At 42.6% G+C, this 21675-nt stretch overlaps 2 protein-coding genes across 2 annotated transcripts in view; both read right to left on the minus strand.

The window, feature by feature from the left end:
* Window positions 1–127: 127 nt before the first annotated feature.
* Window positions 128–12002, minus strand: BAG2 (BAG cochaperone 2). The gene is made up of 3 exons (XM_032647685.1): window positions 11742–12002; window positions 3007–3116; window positions 128–1550 (listed from the first exon to the last, which is right to left on the minus strand). Exons 1-3 carry the CDS (start codon window positions 11852–11854, stop codon window positions 1138–1140), a joined length of 636 nt encoding a protein of 211 aa, XP_032503576.1. The 5' UTR covers window positions 11855–12002; the 3' UTR covers window positions 128–1137.
* Window positions 12003–16113: 4111 nt separating this feature from the next.
* Window positions 16114–21675, minus strand: part of ZNF451 (zinc finger protein 451) — a 92568-nt gene continuing 87006 nt past the window's right edge. The window contains exon 15 of the mRNA XM_032647683.1: window positions 16114–16512. Coding sequence (XP_032503574.1) covers window positions 16466–16512 — 47 coding nt within the window. The 3' untranslated portion in view covers window positions 16114–16465. The remainder of the gene's footprint in view (window positions 16513–21675) is intronic.

Genomic DNA, 21675 nt, shown 5'->3' on the forward strand with positions numbered 1-21675 from the left:
GTTGCTGCATTCATCACAGATAAAAGAATAATCAATACACTCGTCAACCTTGTTAGTGAACAAAATGCAACCTAAATTAAGGTATTTCATATTTAATATTAGAAAAAAATACTCTGCTGAAAAGCTCTCAGTGAAACAGCAACTTTTTAATTATTGAAGACAGTATAAATTGATATAACTCTTATACAAAAAAACTTTGGAAACATATCAGGCCATGAAAATGTATATACCCTTTGACCCAGTAAAACTGATTGCTGGGGATTTATACAAAGAAAATCAAAAACAACGAAAGAAGGAAAAAGCTCTACGTACACAAACATGTTGCAGTAATAAGCAACAAACTGGAAACAACCTAAATGTCCAGTAAGGGGAATGGGTAAATTGTACAACTACATGGAATAGAGGTTCTTAAGTTGAGAATTAAAAGCAGACTTTAAAACAGTATTTAATTTTTAAAGGCAAGGTACAACATTGTATTTCTGTAATGATTAAAAATTTAAAGAAATGATGCATTTGGAAAAAGATGAAGTGGATATACCATATACAGTTCAGAGTGGTAAAATTAGAGGTGAAGTTTCTCACATTTTATGTCATGTTTTCACGTATTATCAAGAAGTACATTCATATTATGAGATGCATAAATGTTTAAGTTCAAAATAATTTGATATAGATGTCTAAAAACCTGCTGAATGAAAGAGAAGACACAGGGAAGGTTCCCTTCCATAATTCCAAGCTCACTGCTTGGCTCACAGCAGATGTGTGGTCAGTGTGTGCCCGTGTGTCTGTCTTTGCAGACAAAGCCCAGGAGAGAACCATGATGCTTTTACCCCTAGCTGAGCACTTATTTCCCCCACATACTAAGTGTTCATCCACAGAATAGTAAAATATATATATATATATATATATAGTATATATATATATATATATATATATAGGAGGTGCTAGATCCTAGTACAAGACAAAAATTCAATCTAAAAACTTTTAGAAAGGTAATCAAAATATTTCTAGTTTTAATTGTTATTCACAAACTAACAACACTGAACTAGTTATCTGTCTAACAAACAGAACTAGTTATCACTTAAGATAGTACGTTATCATTTTTATGTGATTATTTATAAGGGCTCTTAGGTTGGAACACTAGTTGAATCTGCTTTCAGTGTTTTGTAGCAGGGTTTTGGAAGCAGCCCCTTTAGAATGCTCCAGCAGCTTGATGGCCTTGTCAGAGTTTTCAATGTTCCTAAGCAGAGTCTCTAGTCTTCTCTTAATTTTCTTCTGATCCTCGAGAGCACAGCCGATCACGATGGACTGGAACTTCTGATCCACCGGCCCCGCAGGCACCTCAGAGGAACACGCGCTGTACAGCGACATCAGGTGACTCTTGGCGTTTCCCAGATCATCCAGAAACTTACTGACCACCTCGTCAATGACCCTGGTGGCGTGCTTGAGGGACTCCTGCTGCTGGGGGTTCCTAATTGTTTCTACTGAAACTTCCACAGTCAGGGTTCGTCCCATCAGACGGTTTGCAGTCAGATTTAATTCTTCTCTTTCTCCTAATCATGAAAAGTTTGAAATATCAATCAATATGAGACATACACGCGTCTATGTCAAGAACACTAAGGTATTTTTGTGTGGCTGAATCTATCCTGTGAGCACCTATGAATTTCTTAAAGATACACGTTAAAACTACAGCAATAAGATTAATTTATAAAGAGTATCAGATTGGATGCCAGATGATTCTGCGGTTGTCACGTCTGCAGAAGCTGGGGCAGGTGTGCGTCTGTAACTGGGGCTTTGTGCTGGTTAGAGCAGGAGACTGGATGCCCTGGATCTATGTGAGGATGTGCATTAGAGGAGGGAGATAACTTTCCCTTTACCTTTCTGAGCTTTTGGCTGAGACCCTCATGTAATAAGACAGATTAACAAGAAAAAAACCCAGAAGCTTACTGCCATGTATACCCCATGTATATACATGGGAGATCCCCAGGGAAACTGAGTAACTCCCTGAGATGGCCCAGCCTCCACCCAAAATACTCTCAGCTAGAGAAGGTGAGGACGGAGGGAGGCAAGTTCTGGAGGTTCCCAGAAAAGGCACGATAGACAAAGGTAAGGTTCTTATGTAGATTCAGTAGGTGCCTTCTCCACTGGTGAAGGTTTCTTGTAGTTTTGTCATCCTCCTCTTCCTGGTAGAAAGGGAGACACCCTTACAAATGATTTCCTTTACAAATGTAAATGTAAATTTCCCTTACAAAACAGTGACTTCTTCTGTTTCCAGAGCTCCTCCTCCTGTGTCTGCAGTTTCTCAAAAATAGCCAGTTTGGAATAATCCTTAGGCCAGAGAGGCATATTTTGGGGCCTCACATTCTGTGTGTGTATCAATACAATGCCCCAATTCTGGCTGAAAACAGCCATGACACGGGAGGAAAAGCTGGCCTGAAAATGAGGCACTGACTTCATCCCCTCCAGACTAATTTAGGCCAGTAGTCTGAGTCTTGACCAGTATGAAGAGGGTGCTGGGTTATCACTTCACTATTTATATGGAAATCAGCAACCTGTCCTGCTCTGTAACCTCCTTCCCAATTCACTGCTCTATGGCCAGGACAGTGAAGAGACATACTAGATCTCGACCCCTCTGAGGATGTGTGACCCTGTGGGTCTGGGCTGGGATGCACACTTAACCACACCAGCTGCTTGGCCCACAGGCCGGTCCTGTGCAGCCCCAGGGGAGCCCGGTTAGGAGGAGCACCGCCCACGGGTGCAGAGCATCACAGGCCACCCGGCCCTCCTGTGGAACGGGGTTCAGTGGGTCCATAATCTGTTTTCTCTGCCTTTCTCCCCTTCCCCTCTATACGTTACACCTCCATTCATCTCCTTTTGTCTTCTCTGCTGCCGACCTTGTGCCCGTTTCCTCTGCTGTCACATCCTGCCCGGCCGTCTCTGCTGGGCTGGAGGAGCGGCTCTGCGGCACCCCCGCCGCCCCCCCCCCCCGGCCCCGGGAGGGGCCCTCACCATCGCTGATCTGCCGCATGTCCTGGCTGTTCTGGATGCTGTGGATCATCTCCAGGAGGACCTCCTTCTCCTGCTCCACAGCCGTGGCCGCTTCCCGAAGAGCCTCCACCCTGCGGAGTGCGGGGGACAGGACAGTTACTGGAGGGAAGCCGCGTCTTCCTCATCTCTCCACTGCTCAGTCCAGCTCAGGTGTAACGACGATTAGGAACACTTCCCAAAAACTCCTTACTCCTTTCTATTTTTTATTCTGTAATTGTTTTCCTTTTATTCCACTTGCCCTGTGGCTCCCAGTTTCCTCCCCGCTCACAGGGCACTCATTCTATTTAGTATTTATCGATTTGTATTCGTTTTTACAAAAAAAATCTGCACTCATGTACTTGTCTATTTTCGATTTATTTATATCTCACTGTTTCTTTCTTCACTCAGCAGCATACTTTATTAAGAATCACCAGGTTCCCGTGTCCCTCACCTGATCTGCCCTCCCTGGCCCAGCGGAGACACGCCCTGTCCCCCAGCTTCTGCTCACAACCCGTCCACAAGTACCCTTCCAGCGTGGAACTGCTGAGACACAGGGTGTGTGGACTGTCATCTGACTCCACCCTGGATTGTTCTCCAGAATGGCCGGACCTCGAGTCCCTGTGTCCCGACAGCCCTACCAGCACTCAGCATCTCCCAACTTTCTAACCATCTGTTGCCAGGCTAACAAGTGATACGTCAGTACTTAATCTGCATTTCTTTCATTGCTAATAATTTTGGACATCTCTTTGTATCCTTGTGAGCTTGTTCACAACCTTTGCCTACTTTTTCTTTTTTAAACTGGGGTTACTCTCCTCTTGGTGATTTGGTGACAGACACTGTGACCATCTTCTCCCATCCCACCCTATATGATCTGTGTCTGGGAGGTCCTTCACTGAACAGAGAGCCTTATTTTGAAGTGAAAAGTAAAGAGATCCATCTTTTCTTGGTTTGTTTTGCCTTAGCTCATGCTGTGAAGTTTTGTTTCAGGGTCCTCCCATCCCTAGGTCAGGACATACTTTCCTACATCTCCTTCTATTAACTTGTTTCACTTTTCTCATACTTATGTCTTAATTCATCTAGAATCCACCTCTGTATATGGTTAGGTAAGGATTTAACCATTTTCCCCAACATTATGCACCCCAAATCCGTCTTTCCCTCAATGATTTGTAGATTGTCTGCCTCTGAAATCTCTATTCCATCCAGTAGTATTTTGACTGTTCTTACACCAACACCCATTTCTTAAAAATAGCACCAGCTTTGTTTGTGATATGCCTTAGTATCTGGTAGACCAGTCCTCTAATCTTTTTTTTTTTTTTAATTTTTGGCTGCGTTGGGTCTTCATTGCCGAGTGTGGGCTTTCTCTAGTTGTGGTGAGCGGGGGCTACTCTTCCTTGTGGTGCGCAGACTTCTCATTGCGGTGGCTCCTCGTTGCGGAGCACAGGCTGCAGGCGCGCGGGCTTCAGTAGTTGTGGCACATGGGCTCAGTAGTTGTGGCTCATGGGTTCTAGAGCGCAGGCTCAGTACTTGTGGTGCACGGGCTTAGTTGCTCCGCGGCACATGGGATCTTCCCGTGCTAGGGCTCGAACCCGTGTCCCCTGCATTGGCAGGCAGATTCTTAACCACTGCACCACTAGGGAAGTCCCCAGTCCTCTAATCTTTAAAAATAACATAGCTCTTTCGACTTTTATTCCTCCATAGACTCTAAAGTAAGTTTATTGTGTTTCTCAAAAAACTGGAATAAATTAGACACCTTTAGAACATTGTCAGTTCCTCTAAGGGTGTCTCCTTCATCCAGACCCTCCTCTACGTTCTTTATTAGAGTTTTGAAGTATTCTTGATGGTAGTCTTACAGACTCTTTTAAGTGTTTTGAATATTTTGGATATTGTTACTATTGTGAATAATATATTTACATATATACTACATTTTATAGTTGGCTATTGTTGATTAGAGAAATGCTGTTTTTGGTAGGTTCACGTCATAACTGGCAACTTTCATTTACACTTATTCATTTTTAATGGTTTTTTAATTTCTGTTAGTTCTTCTGGATTGATGATCATTTCATCTACAAAAAACGAAAATCCTCATCTCTTCCTTTTCAATCCTATCAGCTCCAATTTTTCTTTCTTAAATAGCACTGACTAAACTCCTCCTGTGCGATATTAAACAGTGGCGCTAAGAGACGGCATCTTTGTCTTTTCCCGAATTTAAAGAGAATGCTTCTGTAGGTTTTTGGTGTAAAGCCCTGATAACCCTGCAACTACACACACATGCACTTACTACACAGACACACGAACACAACCAGTGACTAAAGAACGAGGCTGTGAAATTACGAGAGCGAAAGAAAACAAAACAAAGTCCTGTGTGTTTAAAGTGCTGTTTCCAGGGCACTTTCTCGTTTTTTTATTACACCACAACTAAATAAGTTGCCAAGTGTTGCAAAATAAATAGTGACAGACCTACCTCCAGTACTCAGATGCTCTTGGAAACACGGATCACAAGGAGATCTAATCCCTTCTGTCTTCCTGGGCACATGTTCTAGCATGTGTTCCTGCCACATGAAGAGGCCCTCACCCCAACCACACACACGCCTTTTCCCCTACAGGCACCCACCTGTTATCCCCCAAAATAGCACCGACACACTGTACAGTCACAGGGTCTCGATTCTCAAGATACTAAATACATCGTTGGATTCTGTGTTTATAAGAGCCAGTAGAAGCAAAGAGCTCGTAAGAATCTTATGTGACAAATTTGACTGGAAAACACAATCAAAACCAATATTCTATAAAACAGTAAACACACAGCATCAGGCTGCCTTCCAGCCCCATTCATTATGTGCTTACACATTTCACACGAGCAGACTCTCAGGGCCCGGGACACATGAAAAGGGGTCAGGTTGTCACTAACATGAAACATTTGTGCAAAAACACAAACGTGACTCTAGTATTTAAATGGCACAGATGAGTCATTTGATTGGTAAATGAGATGATGCTGAAAGAAGAGATTAATTTTCCAGCACTCCTGAGTTTATATTCAAATGTAAGATGATAAAGAGAATTGTTACTCTAAAGAAGAATGCTCCATTTATGATAATAAGTTATACTAGTAAGTTCATGAAGTTGTAAACAAGAAAATCGTTTGAAAGGAGACACTCTAGAAAAAATATAATAAATCTGTGATATTAAGAAGATATTTTGTCATTAAATGAGAACAAATATAGAGGCAATTAGATGGAACTTTTATTTTTTTTCCCACAAGGCTAGAAATTGCCAGGGCATTTTCCCTGTGAAAAACAGATTTCATCTTTTATAGAACTTCTTATATATGATTTTATGTAAACCTTTTTCATTTCATAGCAAAGGTAAAATTTCATTCTTCAGGATGTAAAGATTCCCAGGGGTTTTTTGGCATCTTGGCCCTTTCATCTTCCGTCCCCCGCTTCCTGAACATTCTTTATCCCTGGCCCACGTCTACTGAGTGATCCTTTTTCAAAACCCAGTCCTTCTGGCAGGAACTGTTTCCTTAGCAGCTTCCTCCTTCCCCTCCCTTGAGGCGGTCAGTACTATATCTGTCTAGTGTACGGACATCACATGCTTAGTTTTTTCTTTTAAAAAGCTGAACCTACATCTCTACTTAGTTTGCTTAAGTCATATTTATCAGCTATTGGTCTCCTTAAATTCAATTCATATACACATCTTTTTGTCTACATTAGTTCTAGAAAACTGTTAGCCATTAAACCTTCAAATATTTCCCACCTGCCCTTCTATGATTTCTCCTGGAACTCTGTTCAGAGGCGTGTTGAACCAACTCACTTTATCCTTCACGTTAACACATCACTTGACAACACTCCTTGGCAGAGGGGGGCAGCTCTGGTTTTACCAGCAGATCCTGTAAGAGCTACATGTCCAAATTGGGAAAGAACTGATCCTCATGGCAAGGCTGGCCTGGGCTGCGCTCCTGGAAAACTCTCTGCATGAAATCACAACTAAGCTTTAACAGAGAGAACCTGTGCTCAGAATGTTCCCACAAGGACAAATGTGGAGCGCACGCATCCTCGGCTGGTCCCCGGGGCCCAGAGATCGAAGCCTGGGGACCAAGGGACAAGGTGCTGGGAGGTGGTCTCCCAGGCCAGCCACCCCGGCATGTGCTCTGTGCCACGTGCGGGGACTGCAAGGGCCTCAGTCCTGCCACTCAAGCCAGAGCTGCTGCCACTTACCAGCTGAGTGACCTCGAGTAGTTACTTACATTCTCTTTGCCTCAATTTCCTCAATTACAAAACGGGGATCATGAGATGGTGTGACTGAATGAAGTAAAGCAGGTAAAGAGTTTAAGACAGTGACTGACGGCACTGACTAAACAAGCTATGAGTTAATAGAGATGCAGTACCCGTGGACAGATGGCCAACTCCGACACCATTTTATAGAAAAGATTTGAGCATCTGTGGCTTCTGGTACCCATGGGCCCTGGAACCAATCCCTGCAGACACTGAGGGACCACTGCATGCAGTCCATGCCCAGAACTGGTGCCTTGAACGCTAGCTTCCTGGTCGTTATTACATGCTTCCATTATGAACTCAGGCTTGTAAATAACAAGAATTGTGCTTTCATCAAAAGGGGAAATGGCAAATGGACTTATTTCAAAGAAATTACTTCTAAAACAGGTTCTTAAAATCATAGTCCTGTTTCTTATTCAAAATTCTTGTATCAAAAGAATACTACAGGGACTTCCCTGGTGGCGCAGTGGTCTCCAATGCAGGAGACACGGGTTCGAGCCCTGGTTCAGGTAGATCCCACATGCCACGGAACAATTAAGCCCGCGAGCCACAACTGTTGAGCCCGCGCGCCTAGAGCCTGTGCTCCGCAACTAGAGAAGCCACCGCAACAAGAAGCCCGCGCATAGCACCAAGACCCAACATGGAGAGGAGAGGAGAGGGGAGGGGAGGGGACAGGAGGAGAGGGGAGGGGAGGGGAAGAAGAAAGAATACTACAAAGATCACTTATATTTTAGGCAAGGTTAAGATTTTGAAGGGCTCCCTAATCATCACCAAAATGATAAATTACATTCACTACTGAGACACTCTGGTGTAAAAAAGGGTCTATGCTTTAGTGTCAGGAGCTACTCATGAGCAGGATGGCCTCAGACCGGCCACTCAGTCCCTCTGGACTGGATTCGCTCACTTCTAAAGGAGGGAACATATGTCCTCCTCCTGCCTCAGAGGGTTTTGGAAGATTCACATGACAATGTCTACAAGAAGTGATCTTTTAAATTACAGGCTCTTATACAATATTAACTATGGTGCCATCTTGTCTTGTGGCTCCTGGGACGTTGGTGCAGTGAAACTGTCAGCTAAATGACCACATCTGCCCTTGCCCCATCCTTCATTCCTTGGCTGCCATGGAAGCCATGGTGACTGGCTGATAGTGGGGGAGGGAGCCACAATAGGACGAGTTTGGGGACATCTGTGAACAGCTAGTTTCCCAGTCCTGTCGTTCCCCTTGGCTGTTCTCCACACCCCACATCCCAAGCATCTTCACCACCATCCAGAGCCTTCAGAGGCCGCTCAACACCCTGCACACAGCAGGTGTTCAATAGTCCCTGAGATCAGGGACTCAGGGACACCAATCTAAGTGGAATTTTCACCTCTTTCAGTAAAATCATATACTATTCCTACATTTTTGAAATATGACATACTTAACTCTAAGAAAATTCAGGCATAAAGTATTAAGCTCTACAGCCAGTCTTCCTGGGTTCCAGCTGTGTGACCTTGGACGGGTCATTTAACTTCTCAAGCCTCAATTTCCTGCCTGAAGAACAGAGGTGACGGTAATTTCCACAAAGGCACGGGGCCTGCAGAGTCAGCGCCATTAACTAAATAACTGTTAGTGGGTATCATTTATGAATTATGATCACTGTTAAATTAGTAACAATCATAAGCAAAGTGTTTAGAGCCACTGACGAATGGAAAAATCAGACACCATTTGGTCATGAAAACCGGGAGAGAAAGGCATCACCTTTTTAGGAGGAAGCAAAAAAGGAGGTGAGCCGGCGTCAAAAAAGAAAGGCTAATGTCATGCTAACATATTAGAAACAAATGGAGTTTCTTTAATGATTTGTCAGATGCTGCCAAACACCTGAAAGCACTTTAAACACCATGGACATCAGTTCACAAGGCAGGTCATAAAGCAGTGAGCATAATTCTATTTTCAGTTTCATATGAAAAAAGTTCTGCCACAATTGACAAAACTAGTACAGTGGGGGAACAGTAAACACCAGCTTCTAGGTACAGCCTGTAATTTTCACCCTACTTAGTACCCTGCCATCCTCAATATGAAATTAAACTATTAGATAAGATGACACATGAATGTTACATTTTCTTTTTAAACTTGATCTTATAGGCATGATTCTATCAACAGTTTCTTTTTTTTTAATTTTATTTATTTATTTTTTTGGTTGTGTTGGGTCTTTGTTGCTGTGCACAGGCTTTCTCTAGTTGTGGCAAGTGGGGGCTACTCTTCTTTGCGGTGCATGGGCTTCTCATTGCGGTGGCTTCTCCTGTTGCAGAGCATGGGCTCTAGGTGCACAGGCTTCAGTAGTTGTGGCATACAGGCTTAGCTGCTCCGCAGCATGTGGGATCTTCCTGGACCAGGGCTCGAACCCATGTCCCCTGCATTGGCAGGCAGATTCTTAACCACTGCGCCACCAGGGAAGCCCGGCATCACTTTTTTTTAAAAGGAAGAAACAAAGCTCACAAAAGTCTAAAATTATTAGAAAAGGCCCTAAAATGAATAATTAGACACATATTAATCTTTCTTAGCTCAAAGGTTAATTCAGCAAGTTATTATTTAATCACTTGCACATGGTAATCAGAATTCACTTTACATTAATGAAGCACTGGAATAATATTCAAAACCAGAGGCTTCCTTTCAAAGATGAGTACCTGACTGCTTCTGTACCTACCCTATGTGAGGCACCAAGTTTGAGGAAAGTGAATCACCTTGAAGAAAGGAGGGGGCAGCATCCCACCTGTTCCTTTAAGAAAACATCCTTTCCTTCTAACTAGGGGAGAGAGACCCCTGAAATGGTTGAGAACATGCCCTCAAAGTTCTAAAGACCGGAGGAGATGCTGAGGCACTTGTTTCGCTGCTACATAAAAAGAAATCATAATCTTCCCAGGGACACTCAGGGGCTCTAGTTTTGCTCCATCTGGTTCAGCTATTTCCATCTGCCTCATTCCAAGCAGGACCCCTCTATTACTCTCCATGAAATCATGGTGGTGGAGAACTTATTTTCTGAGAAGACATCATTTCTTCCCATGATGATAATAATAATAAAGATGTATATAATAAATGACAATTTAAACATATATATTAATAAATGATAATAAATTATTCACTTGGTTATTAATGTACTTTATTGGCAAACAGACCCCTTGTTTTGGTATATTAATCCAGGGAGATAAAGACATATATGCAATGCTTCTTAAAATTTTTGTCTTACGTACTCCCTTGCTCACCCAGAACCTGGTGAAAATTATGCGAAAAAAATTCCTTGTGGTTTCAGGGAGTTGTGGGCGCCTCAATATGATTTTCCTGTAACTACACTTGCACACAATTTACACAGTAACTTTAGTGACAGGAAGTACTGTTACAGGAAGTACATACAAGTTTTCATTCACTGTTAAAGGAAAAAAAGTATTTCCCAAATTTCTTAGAAATTATTTAGGAATTCCATACAAGCCAGCCACTACATTTGCCACTAAGGAGTGCCCGTGGTGCCCGGTTCTACAGGAATTGACAGCACAGCCTGGAAAGAATTCAGGAGAAGAGCAGGAATGAGGCACTCAGAGCTCTGGGAAAACCAGCAGAACAGGCACTCAGAGATTTTCAGGAAAAATCTTAGGAACACATTCTTGCATCTTCCCAAACTCAGAAAAACACTCAAACCATTAAGGGAGACATCTGCTCCTGGTCAGCAGTAACCTGTCACCCAAATGTGCGCCTGAGTGCGCGGGCCCTTCTCTAAAGTCACATTCCTGGGACCTCAGCGCCGGAACCGCCCCCCCCCCACCAAACTTCCCCCAATAGAACAACTCAGGCTCTCATCTTGCAAGTGTTTATCGCAATGGCACACTGATTACTTAGTAACACCGTCATTAGTTAAGAAGGGAAAACTGACTCGTGTTCTCAGGCCAGTGACCAGCATTTGGAAGGTGTGACCGGCGACCTGGAGAAGGAGCCCCCCCCACCCCCACACACACACCCGGGCTGAAAGTAGCAGGGGATCAGATGGATTTTTATATTTTGCAAAGAGATCGATCATTCACAACGGTGACCACTAAACTGCCGCCTGTCCTAGAAATACACTATTGGAAAAGACTGGGCCGGAAACACCTGGCCCCCACACGGAACGTTCCAGAAGCTCTGCGGACGGGCAGTGTCACAGCCCCCCATGTCGAGTAACGTACCCATAACTTTCCCTTCTCGGTTCTCACGCTTCCGGCGCTCGGGTCTGGAGCCGCGAAGGAGCGTGGCCGCCGGAGCGTGCGGGGCCGCTGACCCAGAACACGGCCGCTCCTGTGAGGGGACCCGCCGACCCAGCGCGGCCCTCCGCGGGGCCCGGGTCAGCCCAGCTCCCCTGCCAGCCGCTCCCCGCTGCCCGCGCGCTCCCTGCTCTCGGTCCCCGCGCGCCCTCCTCAGGCTCGGAGGGCCGGCCCGCGCACCTGAGCTCCAGCTGGTCCAGGCTCTCCAGCAGGCGGCTGGAGCGGTCGGCCATGGACGAGGAGCGGCAGAAGCGGCCCTCGTTGGCCTTAGCGCTGATCCTCGCCTGAGCCATCGGCGTCCGGCGGGCGGCCCGAGATCACTGCCTTCCCCGCGCTCCACCCGCCTCCTCTGACACGCCGCCCGCGAACCGGGGAACCGGGAAACGGGCGCGGGTGCACGAGAGCCGGCCGCTGCTCTGTCCGGCGCGGGCGGCCTCGAGGGCGGCGCGGCGGGGAGGCCTTTCTGGGCGCGGGGACGCGTCTCCGCCCCGAACACCGCCCGAGGCGGAGCCCGCGCCCCCGGCCCCGCCCCGCAGGGGCTCCAAGGGGAGCGGGCTTGGGCTGTGCTGGGGTGGAAAGGGCCCTTCATGCAACCGCGGCCGCGGCTCCTGGGCACTTTCCCGAGATGAGAACAAGGAGCCTGGAGGCCACAACTGAAGCTGATAGATGTACGAAGCAAAATGAACCTTTTTACACCCGCTCTCATGAAGTCACTTTTAATGACTTTCTTTTGTATTAAAAAGTTACTGGTTGGGACTTCCCTGGTGGTCCAGTGGGTAAGACCGTGATCCCAGTGCAGGGGGCCCGGGTTTGACGCCTGGTGGGGTAACTAGATCCCCATGCATGCCGCAACTAAGAGTCCGCGTGCTGCAAGAAAGATTCCCACCTGCCGCAACTAAGACCGGCGGCGGCCAAAATAAATAAAATTAAGTACCAAAAGAAAAGATGATTAAGAAAGGAATTTTGGTAAAGCACCCACACGTTTTAAAAAAGTTATTGGTTGGAATTTGAGTGAAATAATTATTATTTAAGGCCATTTCACACCCCACTTATTTAAGTCTCCAGTTATGAAAAGACGCAGTAGACCACTTGGTCAGACATTATAAAGGTCAGTGAGTGGAATGGGGCTGGGAGTACAAAGATGTATCGACTTAAATACTTGCGCTTTGCTCCCATCTCATTATAGCTCTCTGCCTCTAAGGATGAGAATGTACAGGACACCTGAAATGGAGATAATAACAGTTTAAAGCTGCATCACAACCTTTAATCTGAGATCAAAGCCATTGAAATAATTGAACAGAGATGAGGCCTTTAAGGCTGGATCCCAATTCCTCTGAACTCTAAATACTAATAAACTGTTGCTGTAGATTATCTGACCTCATTAAATGTTTTGTCCTATCATGACACCTGGAATCTTTAGACATTTTGTGAATGGTCTGAAAGTCTATCACGTAGCTTTGGAAACGTGCTGGACTTTCTCTCACGCCCTAGACCCAGTGGGCTCCACCTTCAGAGAACACCCAGGCCTACTCCCACTTGCCTGTCCCCACTCCCCTACTCAGGTCTCGGCCAGCATCACTTCTCTCCTGCATCACCGTGATACCCTCCTACCTAGTCTTCCTGCTTCTGCTCTCATGTCTATGCTTAGCACAGCAGCTACAGTCATCCTTCTAAATAAGGCGCATCACACCACTTCTCAGAAACCTTCAGCGGCCCCTCGTTTGTGAAATGGGTAAAAGCCAAGGTCTTCAGAAGAGGCCTCAGAGGACTTCATCTCCTGTTGCTCTCTGAGCTCATCCCGCTCACTCGCCTATGCTAGCCTTCTTGCTTTTCCATGGATGTATCAAGCTCACTTCCAGACTTTTCACCTCCACCTACAGCTCCTCCCCATACACATTTGCTTGGCTCACTCCCTGGCCTTCAGGTCTTTGCTCAAGTTCACCAGAAGGACCTTGACCTCCCTATTACAAATAGCAAGCACTCCTGCCCTGCCCCACCCCCATACTATCTTCCCCTTCCCTGTTTTCCTTCCTCTCTGGTCACCTCTCCCCCAGCTGTGCTCCAGAGAGGAGTGTAGGCTTTGTTTCGCTCACTGGTGTATCTCAAGTGCTTAGAACAGCCGCGCTGACATACGGTAAGTACTCAATAAATACTTTGTGAGTGAATGAATAAATGAATTGTTTCAAAGAAATTTAAAAGTAAAAAATGATGGAAAAAAAAGTCTTTAAATTGAGGCCCAGCCGATTGAGTCTCCCAGCTGCACTTGCCCAAGGGTGTCCAGAACAGTCCCTGTACCTTGTTCTTGGGAGATGCCAGAGTGGAGGGCCAGATCGTCAGGGGGACAAGGAGTAGGAGAAAGGGTTGGTCTGGTAGGATACCAAGCATCCAGAAAGAAAAAAAAAAAGCTTCTTAACCGAGATATTTTTATTTAAGACAATCAATGATACCACCAACCACATACTACCAGTACATTATCTACATATCCTTTTTAAAATAAACATATGTTATCCATCATTGCTTTGACAAAAGTTGTTATTCAGGTATAAAAATAAGGAATCACAATAAAAACTTTTTACAAGAAAAAAATCACAATAAAATAAAAAATGAATAAAAACAAACAGGTAAGCATCATTGTCCATGTTAGAAACATTTACTCTTGATAATATTCCCCAAAACTTTCTGTAACATCCAGACTACCTCTCCTCCTTGTGTCTAACTTAACTTCAACTTATGAAGTAATTTAAAAGTAATTTTTAATTGCTTATTAAGTAGAAATAGAATCAGTGACAATTATTAATTAAAACATTAAACAACCCAGTTACCTTATTTAAAGGATCATGATGAATTATCCCTTTCCTGTCATATGAAAAGCCTCAGTTACTCTTGACCACAGACACCACACAAGCGTCCTAATAGAACACAGGCTGCAATCCCACCTGTGTGTGGCACCTCCCCCTACATCTGCTGGACCACTCTTCTTTCTGGAACACTCTTTCTGCTCCTCACTACTGAGCAAGCTCCTGCAGATGTCTTTAAGGTCCGGCTCCATGACTGCCACCCAAAGCCTTAACTACTCTAACAAGCAAATTAAAAATACAATGTGGTCACTTTGGAAAAATGACTAGTACATTCTCAAGCTATGATGTGTACTTAAAAAAAAAAATGCAAGCAGGTAGGACAGAACTGACAGCTTAAGAAATAAAAACACAAATTGGTTTCCAATGTGGATTGAAAAGACTTTATAATAATAATAAAAAAACCCAGTAATACTATTTCACACTAAACTATCTAGTTGCAGAGAAAGATCAAAGTTCTAGCCATGATATATTTTTTTTCTGTCTTAAAGAAAAATTTATATTTACAGAAAATTTTAAGTTTGGTAAGTAATTACTACTCGAAATTTTTAGGGATGACATTTCTGGGTCAAATAACTTGAAGCATATACACAAAGATTGTACGACAAACCCTTTCTTAGTCTCCTAATTAGGTAACGTTTTTTATTATTCACAATGTGGCCTCAACATTTAAAAGTTAAATATTTAATACCAACAGTAGGAAACTAACATTTTAATGAATAACTAAAATGAAAATATGAAATAAAAATTTTAAAGGGTTAAGGAAGATTACTCCTGAGTAGAACTTTCAACGTTATTTTCTGAAGAATACTATGTTTACACAAATATATATAAAAGAATATTATTAAAAATATGCCTAATTCTATGCAAATATTTTTTACACTCATTCCCTTTAAACAGTAGATAATACAAGTCACATAAAAGTCTAAGCAGGGGCTTTGCTGGTGGCGCAGTGGTTGAGAGTCCGCCTGCCGATGCAGGGGACACGGGTTTGTTGCCCCGGTTCGGGAAGACTCCACATGCCGCAAGAGCGGCTGGGCCTGTGAGCCATGGGCCGCTGAGCCTGCGCATCCGGAGCCTGTGCTCGCAATGGGAGAGGCCACAACAGTGAGGGGCCCGTGTACCGCAAAAAAAAAAAAAAGTCTAAGCAGGTAAAAGGAATGGCAAAAGTTTCTTTTCACTATTTTCAAAGAAAATTTTTTTTATTCCAGCAATATGCAGCTCTAATTAAAGCAGGGATATACATATGAGTGAAACCACAAAGAACATGCTGATAAATTTTTTCATGTCTTTCCATGATCAGTTTCCATTACTTCTCTCCCAATAATCAAAGATCTCAAAGGTATATATATTAGTGCCACATGAGAAGCAGAATTTACAGAAAAAGTGAGCTATGACAGCTTTATTTATATTCATTTTCACTCCTAAAAAAATAAACTAGAATCATCTGTACTGTACAAATAAATTAAAGAACCAGGGGGCTTCCCTGGTGGCGCAGTGGTTGAGAGTCCGCCCTGCCGATGCAGGGGACACGGGTTCGTGCCCCAGTCCGGGAAGATCCCACATGCCGCGGAGCGGCTGGGCCCGTGAGCCATGGCCGCTGAGCCTGCGCGTCCGGAGCCTGTGCTCCACAACGGGAGAGGCCACAACAGTGAGAGGCCTGCATACCGCAAAAAAAAAAAAAAAAAAAAAAAAAAAATTAAAGAACCAATTCTATTTGGGAAACATATAAACAATAGTCAAGGGCTTTTCTAATTTTTAATTCTTGTAACCTAAATACATGAATTCAAAGCTAACTGGGAAACATGATACCTATATTAGAATTCATGATTTGTATTTGCATTACCATGTATTCTATTCCTCTACACATTTTTGCAAAATAGCACAAAAATACAAAGCAATATCAGATTTTGAACATATGAAAGCAAAAAAAAGTTTTCAAGTACATTTGTACTAGCAGATTTCTGATCTCCTTTAGAAAACAAACTCAAGAATTTATTATCCTGAGTCTCTTCAAGGCCACTTGATGCTGTGTGGTAATATCTTTAATTACATTTCCTCAAGACTTCTTCTAATCGCTTCTTCTAATTCCACATCTGCATTAAAAAACATAGAATTTTGATATTTAGAGCAGAAAACTAATAAAGATGTGCTTTATGTAAGTCTCATCAACTACATCTGTATTTTCAGTAAGGAAAGGAAATACAAACTGGAGAAACGGAGGGTAACTTGGCAGTTTCTTCATCATAAAATATGACTATTTTGAAATATGAGAATCTGGATATAATCTCAAACTGAATTATAATATATCTGAGCTTAATTATGCTAAGAAACTTGTAAGTAATTTCCATTTAGGGATGTAGAAACTCAACAAACTTCTAGAATCACTAACAGGTAATCACCAGACTCAACGTGGAAAATGAGTATGTATTTCCAAAAAGATTTGAGGTAATGCATATAAGACTTAAAGCAGAAATAGAAAGCCAAAACCATGAAATGGCAAAATCTCAAAGGCTATTAAAATTTTAGTTTTAAGCTTTCTAGTATCTAAGCAAAGAGTCAAACTCATGGCTATATAATGTCCTCTGAGAAGCATATACACATATGCACTCACTGAACAAATATTTATTGAATGCCCACTGTATACCAGGCACAGAATACAACAGTGAACAAGACTGACATTCTTGTGTTCACAGGTCTTTTTCTCCATTTCCCAAGAATGATGCTACTAAGGTCCAAGAGGGTGGAACTAGGTGTCCGTTTCTTGGCCTTCAGTAGCTTCTCACACCAGATTTATCTCATCCTGTCCAGTCCACGGTCTCCCAGAGCCTACTTGGTTCACAGACACCAGTAATTCTTCTAAGATACAGCCGCACCTTCCTCTGAGCTGGGGCACTAGTGTTATGTAGTTGGCAATTTAAAACACTACAAGCTACTCTACACTGCATTAAGTTAAAGCTAGATTCTGGGTCAGTGAGTTGTCCTAAGATGAATTCAAAGGGATGAAGAAATGCACAGAAAAGCCAAGATGCTCTTAGCAAAGAAGAAAAGGGTGACAAGATTTATTTTTATGAAAACTTATTACAAAGTTACAGTAATTAAGAGTGTGGGGGGCTTCCCTGGTGGCGCAGTGGTTGAGAGTCCGCCTGCTGATGCAGGGGTCACGGGTTCATGCCCCGGTCTGGGAAGATCCCACATGCCGCGGAGTGGCTAGGCCCGTGAGCCATGGCTGCTGAGCCTGCGCGTCCGGAGCCTGTTGCTCCGCAACGGAAGAGGCCACAACAGTGAGAGGCCCGCGTACCGCAAAAAAAAAAAAGTGTGGTACCAGTGTAAGAACAGATGAACACACCAAAGGAACAGCATAGACAACTCAGAAACAGACTCATGCATATATGGAAAGTAGATTGATAACAAAGGTGGTGATGCAGAAAGGTGGGGAAAGATGATATTCTTAACAAATGGTCAACTAGTAGGCCATATGGAAAAAAACTTAAAATTTACCTCTACCTTATGGAATATACAAAAACACATTTCAGATTTACTGTATATTTAACTATATAATTGTGAAAGGCAAAACAACAAAGCTTCTAGAAGACAATACATGGGAATAACTTCATGACCTTAGTGAAGGGAAAGATTTATTAAATAGGATTCAAAAAACATTATGAAAAAGAATCGTACTTTGGAATGTATTAAAATTACTTTTCTCCACCAAAAGCACCAATAAGTGAGTAAAAAGACAAGACATTGAGTGAGAGAAAATATTTGCAATACATGGATCTTGCTTGTATCCAGAGAGAACTAAAAGATTTTCAACCCAGAAAAGTCAATAAAAAGATCATCCAGGGCTTCCCTGGTGGCGTAGTGGTTAAGAATCCGCCTGCCAATGCAGGGGACACGAATTCGAGCCTTGATCCGGGAAGATCCCACATGCCGCAGAGCAACTAAGCCCATGCGCCACAACTCCTGAGCCTGTGCTCTAGAGCCTGTGCTCATCAACAAGAGAAGCCACCGCAATGAGAAGCCTGTGCACTGCAACAAAGACTAGCCCCCGCTCGCCACAACTAGAGAAAGCCTGCACGAAGACACAACACAGCCAAAAAATAAATTAATTAATTAAAAAAAAAAAGATCATCCAAAAGAAAACTGTCAAGAAATCTGGAAAGGCACTGGCAAAAGATGTGAGGATGGTCAATAAACATTACTCATCAGAAAAATGTAAACTCAAACCACAAAGAAATGACCATCACTAGCTAAAATTAAAGAGACCAATAATTCAATGATTAGTGAAGATGTATCAGTAGATCAGCGGGAACTCACATTCAGTACTGGAAGGAAATTGGAACAACCACTTTGGACAAAAACTTGGCATAACCTACTAAAGCTGAATGTCAGCAAGTCCCCGCCGCAGTATACATTCCCAGAAGTGTGGGAATTACTTGTAACAGCCAACCAAATGTCTATAAATAATACATGAGTTGTGATATATGTGTAAAATTATTATAGAGGTATTGAAAATGAACAAACCAAAGCTATATGCTAACAATCAGGTGAATCTGTAAAACAATGTTGACTGAAGGCATCCAGACCCAAAAGAATATAGACTATGCCTGTGCTGTCCAGTATGATGGCCACTAACTATATGTGGCTATTTGTATTTTAATTAATTAAAATTAAATGAGGGGGATGCTTCTAGGGTACTAGTTGTTTTGAGTTGAATTGTGCCCCACCCCCAAAAAAAGGTATGTCCTTACCCCTGGTACCTATGAATGTGATCTAATTTGGAAATAGGGTCTTTGTGGGTGTAAACAAGTTAAGATGAGGTCGCTAGGGTGAGCCCTAATTCAATACGACTGGTGTCCTTATTGGAAGAAAATGCTATGTGAAGATAGACTCATAGGTAGAAGATGGCTCCATGATGATGGAGGCAGAGATTAGAGGGATGGATGCATCTAAAAGCCAAGGAATGCCTACAATTGCCATTAACAACCAGAAGCTGTGTGTGGGACAACGACCCTACCAACAGCTTGACCTTAGATGTCTAAACTTTAGAACTGTCAGACAATTTGTTGTTTTAAGCCACCTAGTTCGTAGTACTTAGTTGAGGAGCCCTAGGAAATCAATACACTGGCAATATTGTTTTTCTTAACCTGAAAGATGGTCACCTGCTTTGTGAGATGTTTGTACAATTTTTGTGTGCATTACATACACATATACACACACAGAGAACCAAAATTCTGGAGAATAGCAGCATATAAGTTGGGGGAAAGGATCAGAGTTGAAGTGTTCCAGAGTCCTTTTATATTGCATAGAGGTAGACAACATGTACCTGTACTTTAGTCTTTAAGTTATATATAAAAAATGTGGTAAAATGCCAAGGTGACCACAAAAAGAATAGAAACACGAATTTTGGGGCCAACCCATACATAGCTTATAAAACAATTTGAAGAAGCAAAAAGAGGAAGCTAAGAATGAAATAGCAAGAGTAAATACAAAAATATTAATATCTGCAATGAACTTATATGGATTAAACTTGCCAGTTAAAAGACTGGATAAAAACAAAACCAATTTGTAAATGGTTCCACTTCTAATAATAGTGAAGTAGCTTATATTGGATTAACTCTTCCATAGATAACAATTATAAAGTATTTTAAGGCACTGAAGAGCAACAAAAATCAGGTACAAACAGGACAAAAGTTGATCACTAAAAGAAGTGAATTGCATGGAGTTAAATTTGCAGCTTTATGGTTTTGTTTTGGTTTATATTTTGCCTTAGAGCATGCCTCAATCCTTGTGAAACAAAATGGCAGAACTTCACCCAGAAAGCCAACCTCTTTGTGGCCTTGAGGAGTCAAAGACAGAGTCTGAGTCTGACAGAGAAGCTGGAAAGTGGAGTTGGCGGCAGGAGGTGGGGGGGGAACGGGGGAAGGGTGGGTAGGACGAGAGAAAGAAGAGCTCCCAGCAGAAGTGAGAAAGTAACAGAAGAGGATCCTACAAATCCTTGGTTGACTTCTGTGTGCTTACCCAGGAGAGGAGCCAAGATTCTCCGTGAAAAGCAACAGTTGGAAAGCTATAAGAAGCAGGCAATTGTAGCATCGCCTGCTGTGGAGGAGGCAGAGTTTGGAGTTTGAGTCTAGAACGTTAACTACCCACAAGGGGAAAAAAACAACTAATGTTCCTCAGGTAAAGTTAACAGAATTCAGAAAATCTATAACTTACATCCACAAACATCCAGTATACATCAAAAATCACTTGACTTGTGGGACTTCCCTGGTGGTGCAGTGGTTAAGACTCCGTGTTCCCAATGCAGGGCGCCCAGGTTCGAGCCCTGGTCCGGGAACTAGATCCCACATGCATGCCGCAACTAAGGAACCTGCCTGTGCAACTAAGACCTGACACAACCAATTAAATAAATAAATATTTTTAAAAAAGAGAGAGAGAGAGCTTTCCCATGTATTAGCTTATTCAAAAAAAAAAAATCACTTGACTTGCAAAGAAACAAGAAATGTGACCCACAGTTCATGAGGAAGAGCAGTCAAAAGAAACTAACCCCCAAGATAATCAAGCCATTGGAATTAGCAGAAAAGGGATTTTAGAAAAGTTATAAATACTTTCAAGGATTTAAGGTTGAGTGGATAGGAAATCTCAACAGAGAAATGAAAACTATTACAAAAAAAAAAACCTAAGTGGAAATTCTAGAACTGAGAAATAAAATATTTGAAATGGAAAATTTACTAGGTCAGCTTAATACTGGAGATGTTAGAAGGTTGAACAATAAACTTTAAGTCTGAACAATAGAAATGATCAAATATGAAGAACAGAGAGAAAAAAAACTAGAAGAAAATGCACAAACCTGTGGATAAATTTAAGCTAACATATGTATAACTGGAGTTCCAAAAGAAAAGAAGAGAGACAGAGAGTGGGGCAAAAAATTATGAAGAAATAATTGCGAGAACCTATAAACTTACAGATACAAGAAGCTAAGAAAACTCCAAGTAGGCTACAAAGACAACCACATCTAGGGGCATTATCAAAAACTGCTAAAATCAAGGACAAAGAGGAAATATTAAGAGCAACAAGAGAAAAAAAAATGATACTTTACATATTAGGGAACAATAATACAAATTATAGTCACTTGTCATGACAAACAATGGAGGCCACAGGATAAGACAATGGAGTAACATCTTTAAAGTGCTGAAGGGAAAAAATACTAGTCAACCAGAATTCTAAAGCCAGAGAAAATATCCTTCAAAATTAAA

The sequence above is a fragment of the Phocoena sinus genome, chromosome 11, assembly GCF_008692025.1.
Source record: "Phocoena sinus isolate mPhoSin1 chromosome 11, mPhoSin1.pri, whole genome shotgun sequence".
Taxonomy (NCBI): Eukaryota; Metazoa; Chordata; class Mammalia; order Artiodactyla; family Phocoenidae; genus Phocoena; species Phocoena sinus.

What these genes read in the sequence shown, in the direction of transcription:
- BAG2 (XM_032647685.1), bottom strand. Translation starts at nt 11,854, where the DNA reads ATGGCTCAGGCGAGGATCAGCGCTAAGGCCAACGAGGGCCGCTTCTGC. An exon ending in CTGGACCAGCTGGAGCTCAG is followed by an intron (nt 3,117 to 11,741) that starts GTGCGCGGGCCG and finishes CGCACTCCGCAG; the next exon opens with GGTGGAGGCTCTTCGGGAAG. An exon ending in CATGCGGCAGATCAGCGATG is followed by an intron (nt 1,551 to 3,006) that starts GTGAGGGCCCCT and finishes TTTCATGATTAG; the next exon opens with GAGAAAGAGAAGAATTAAAT.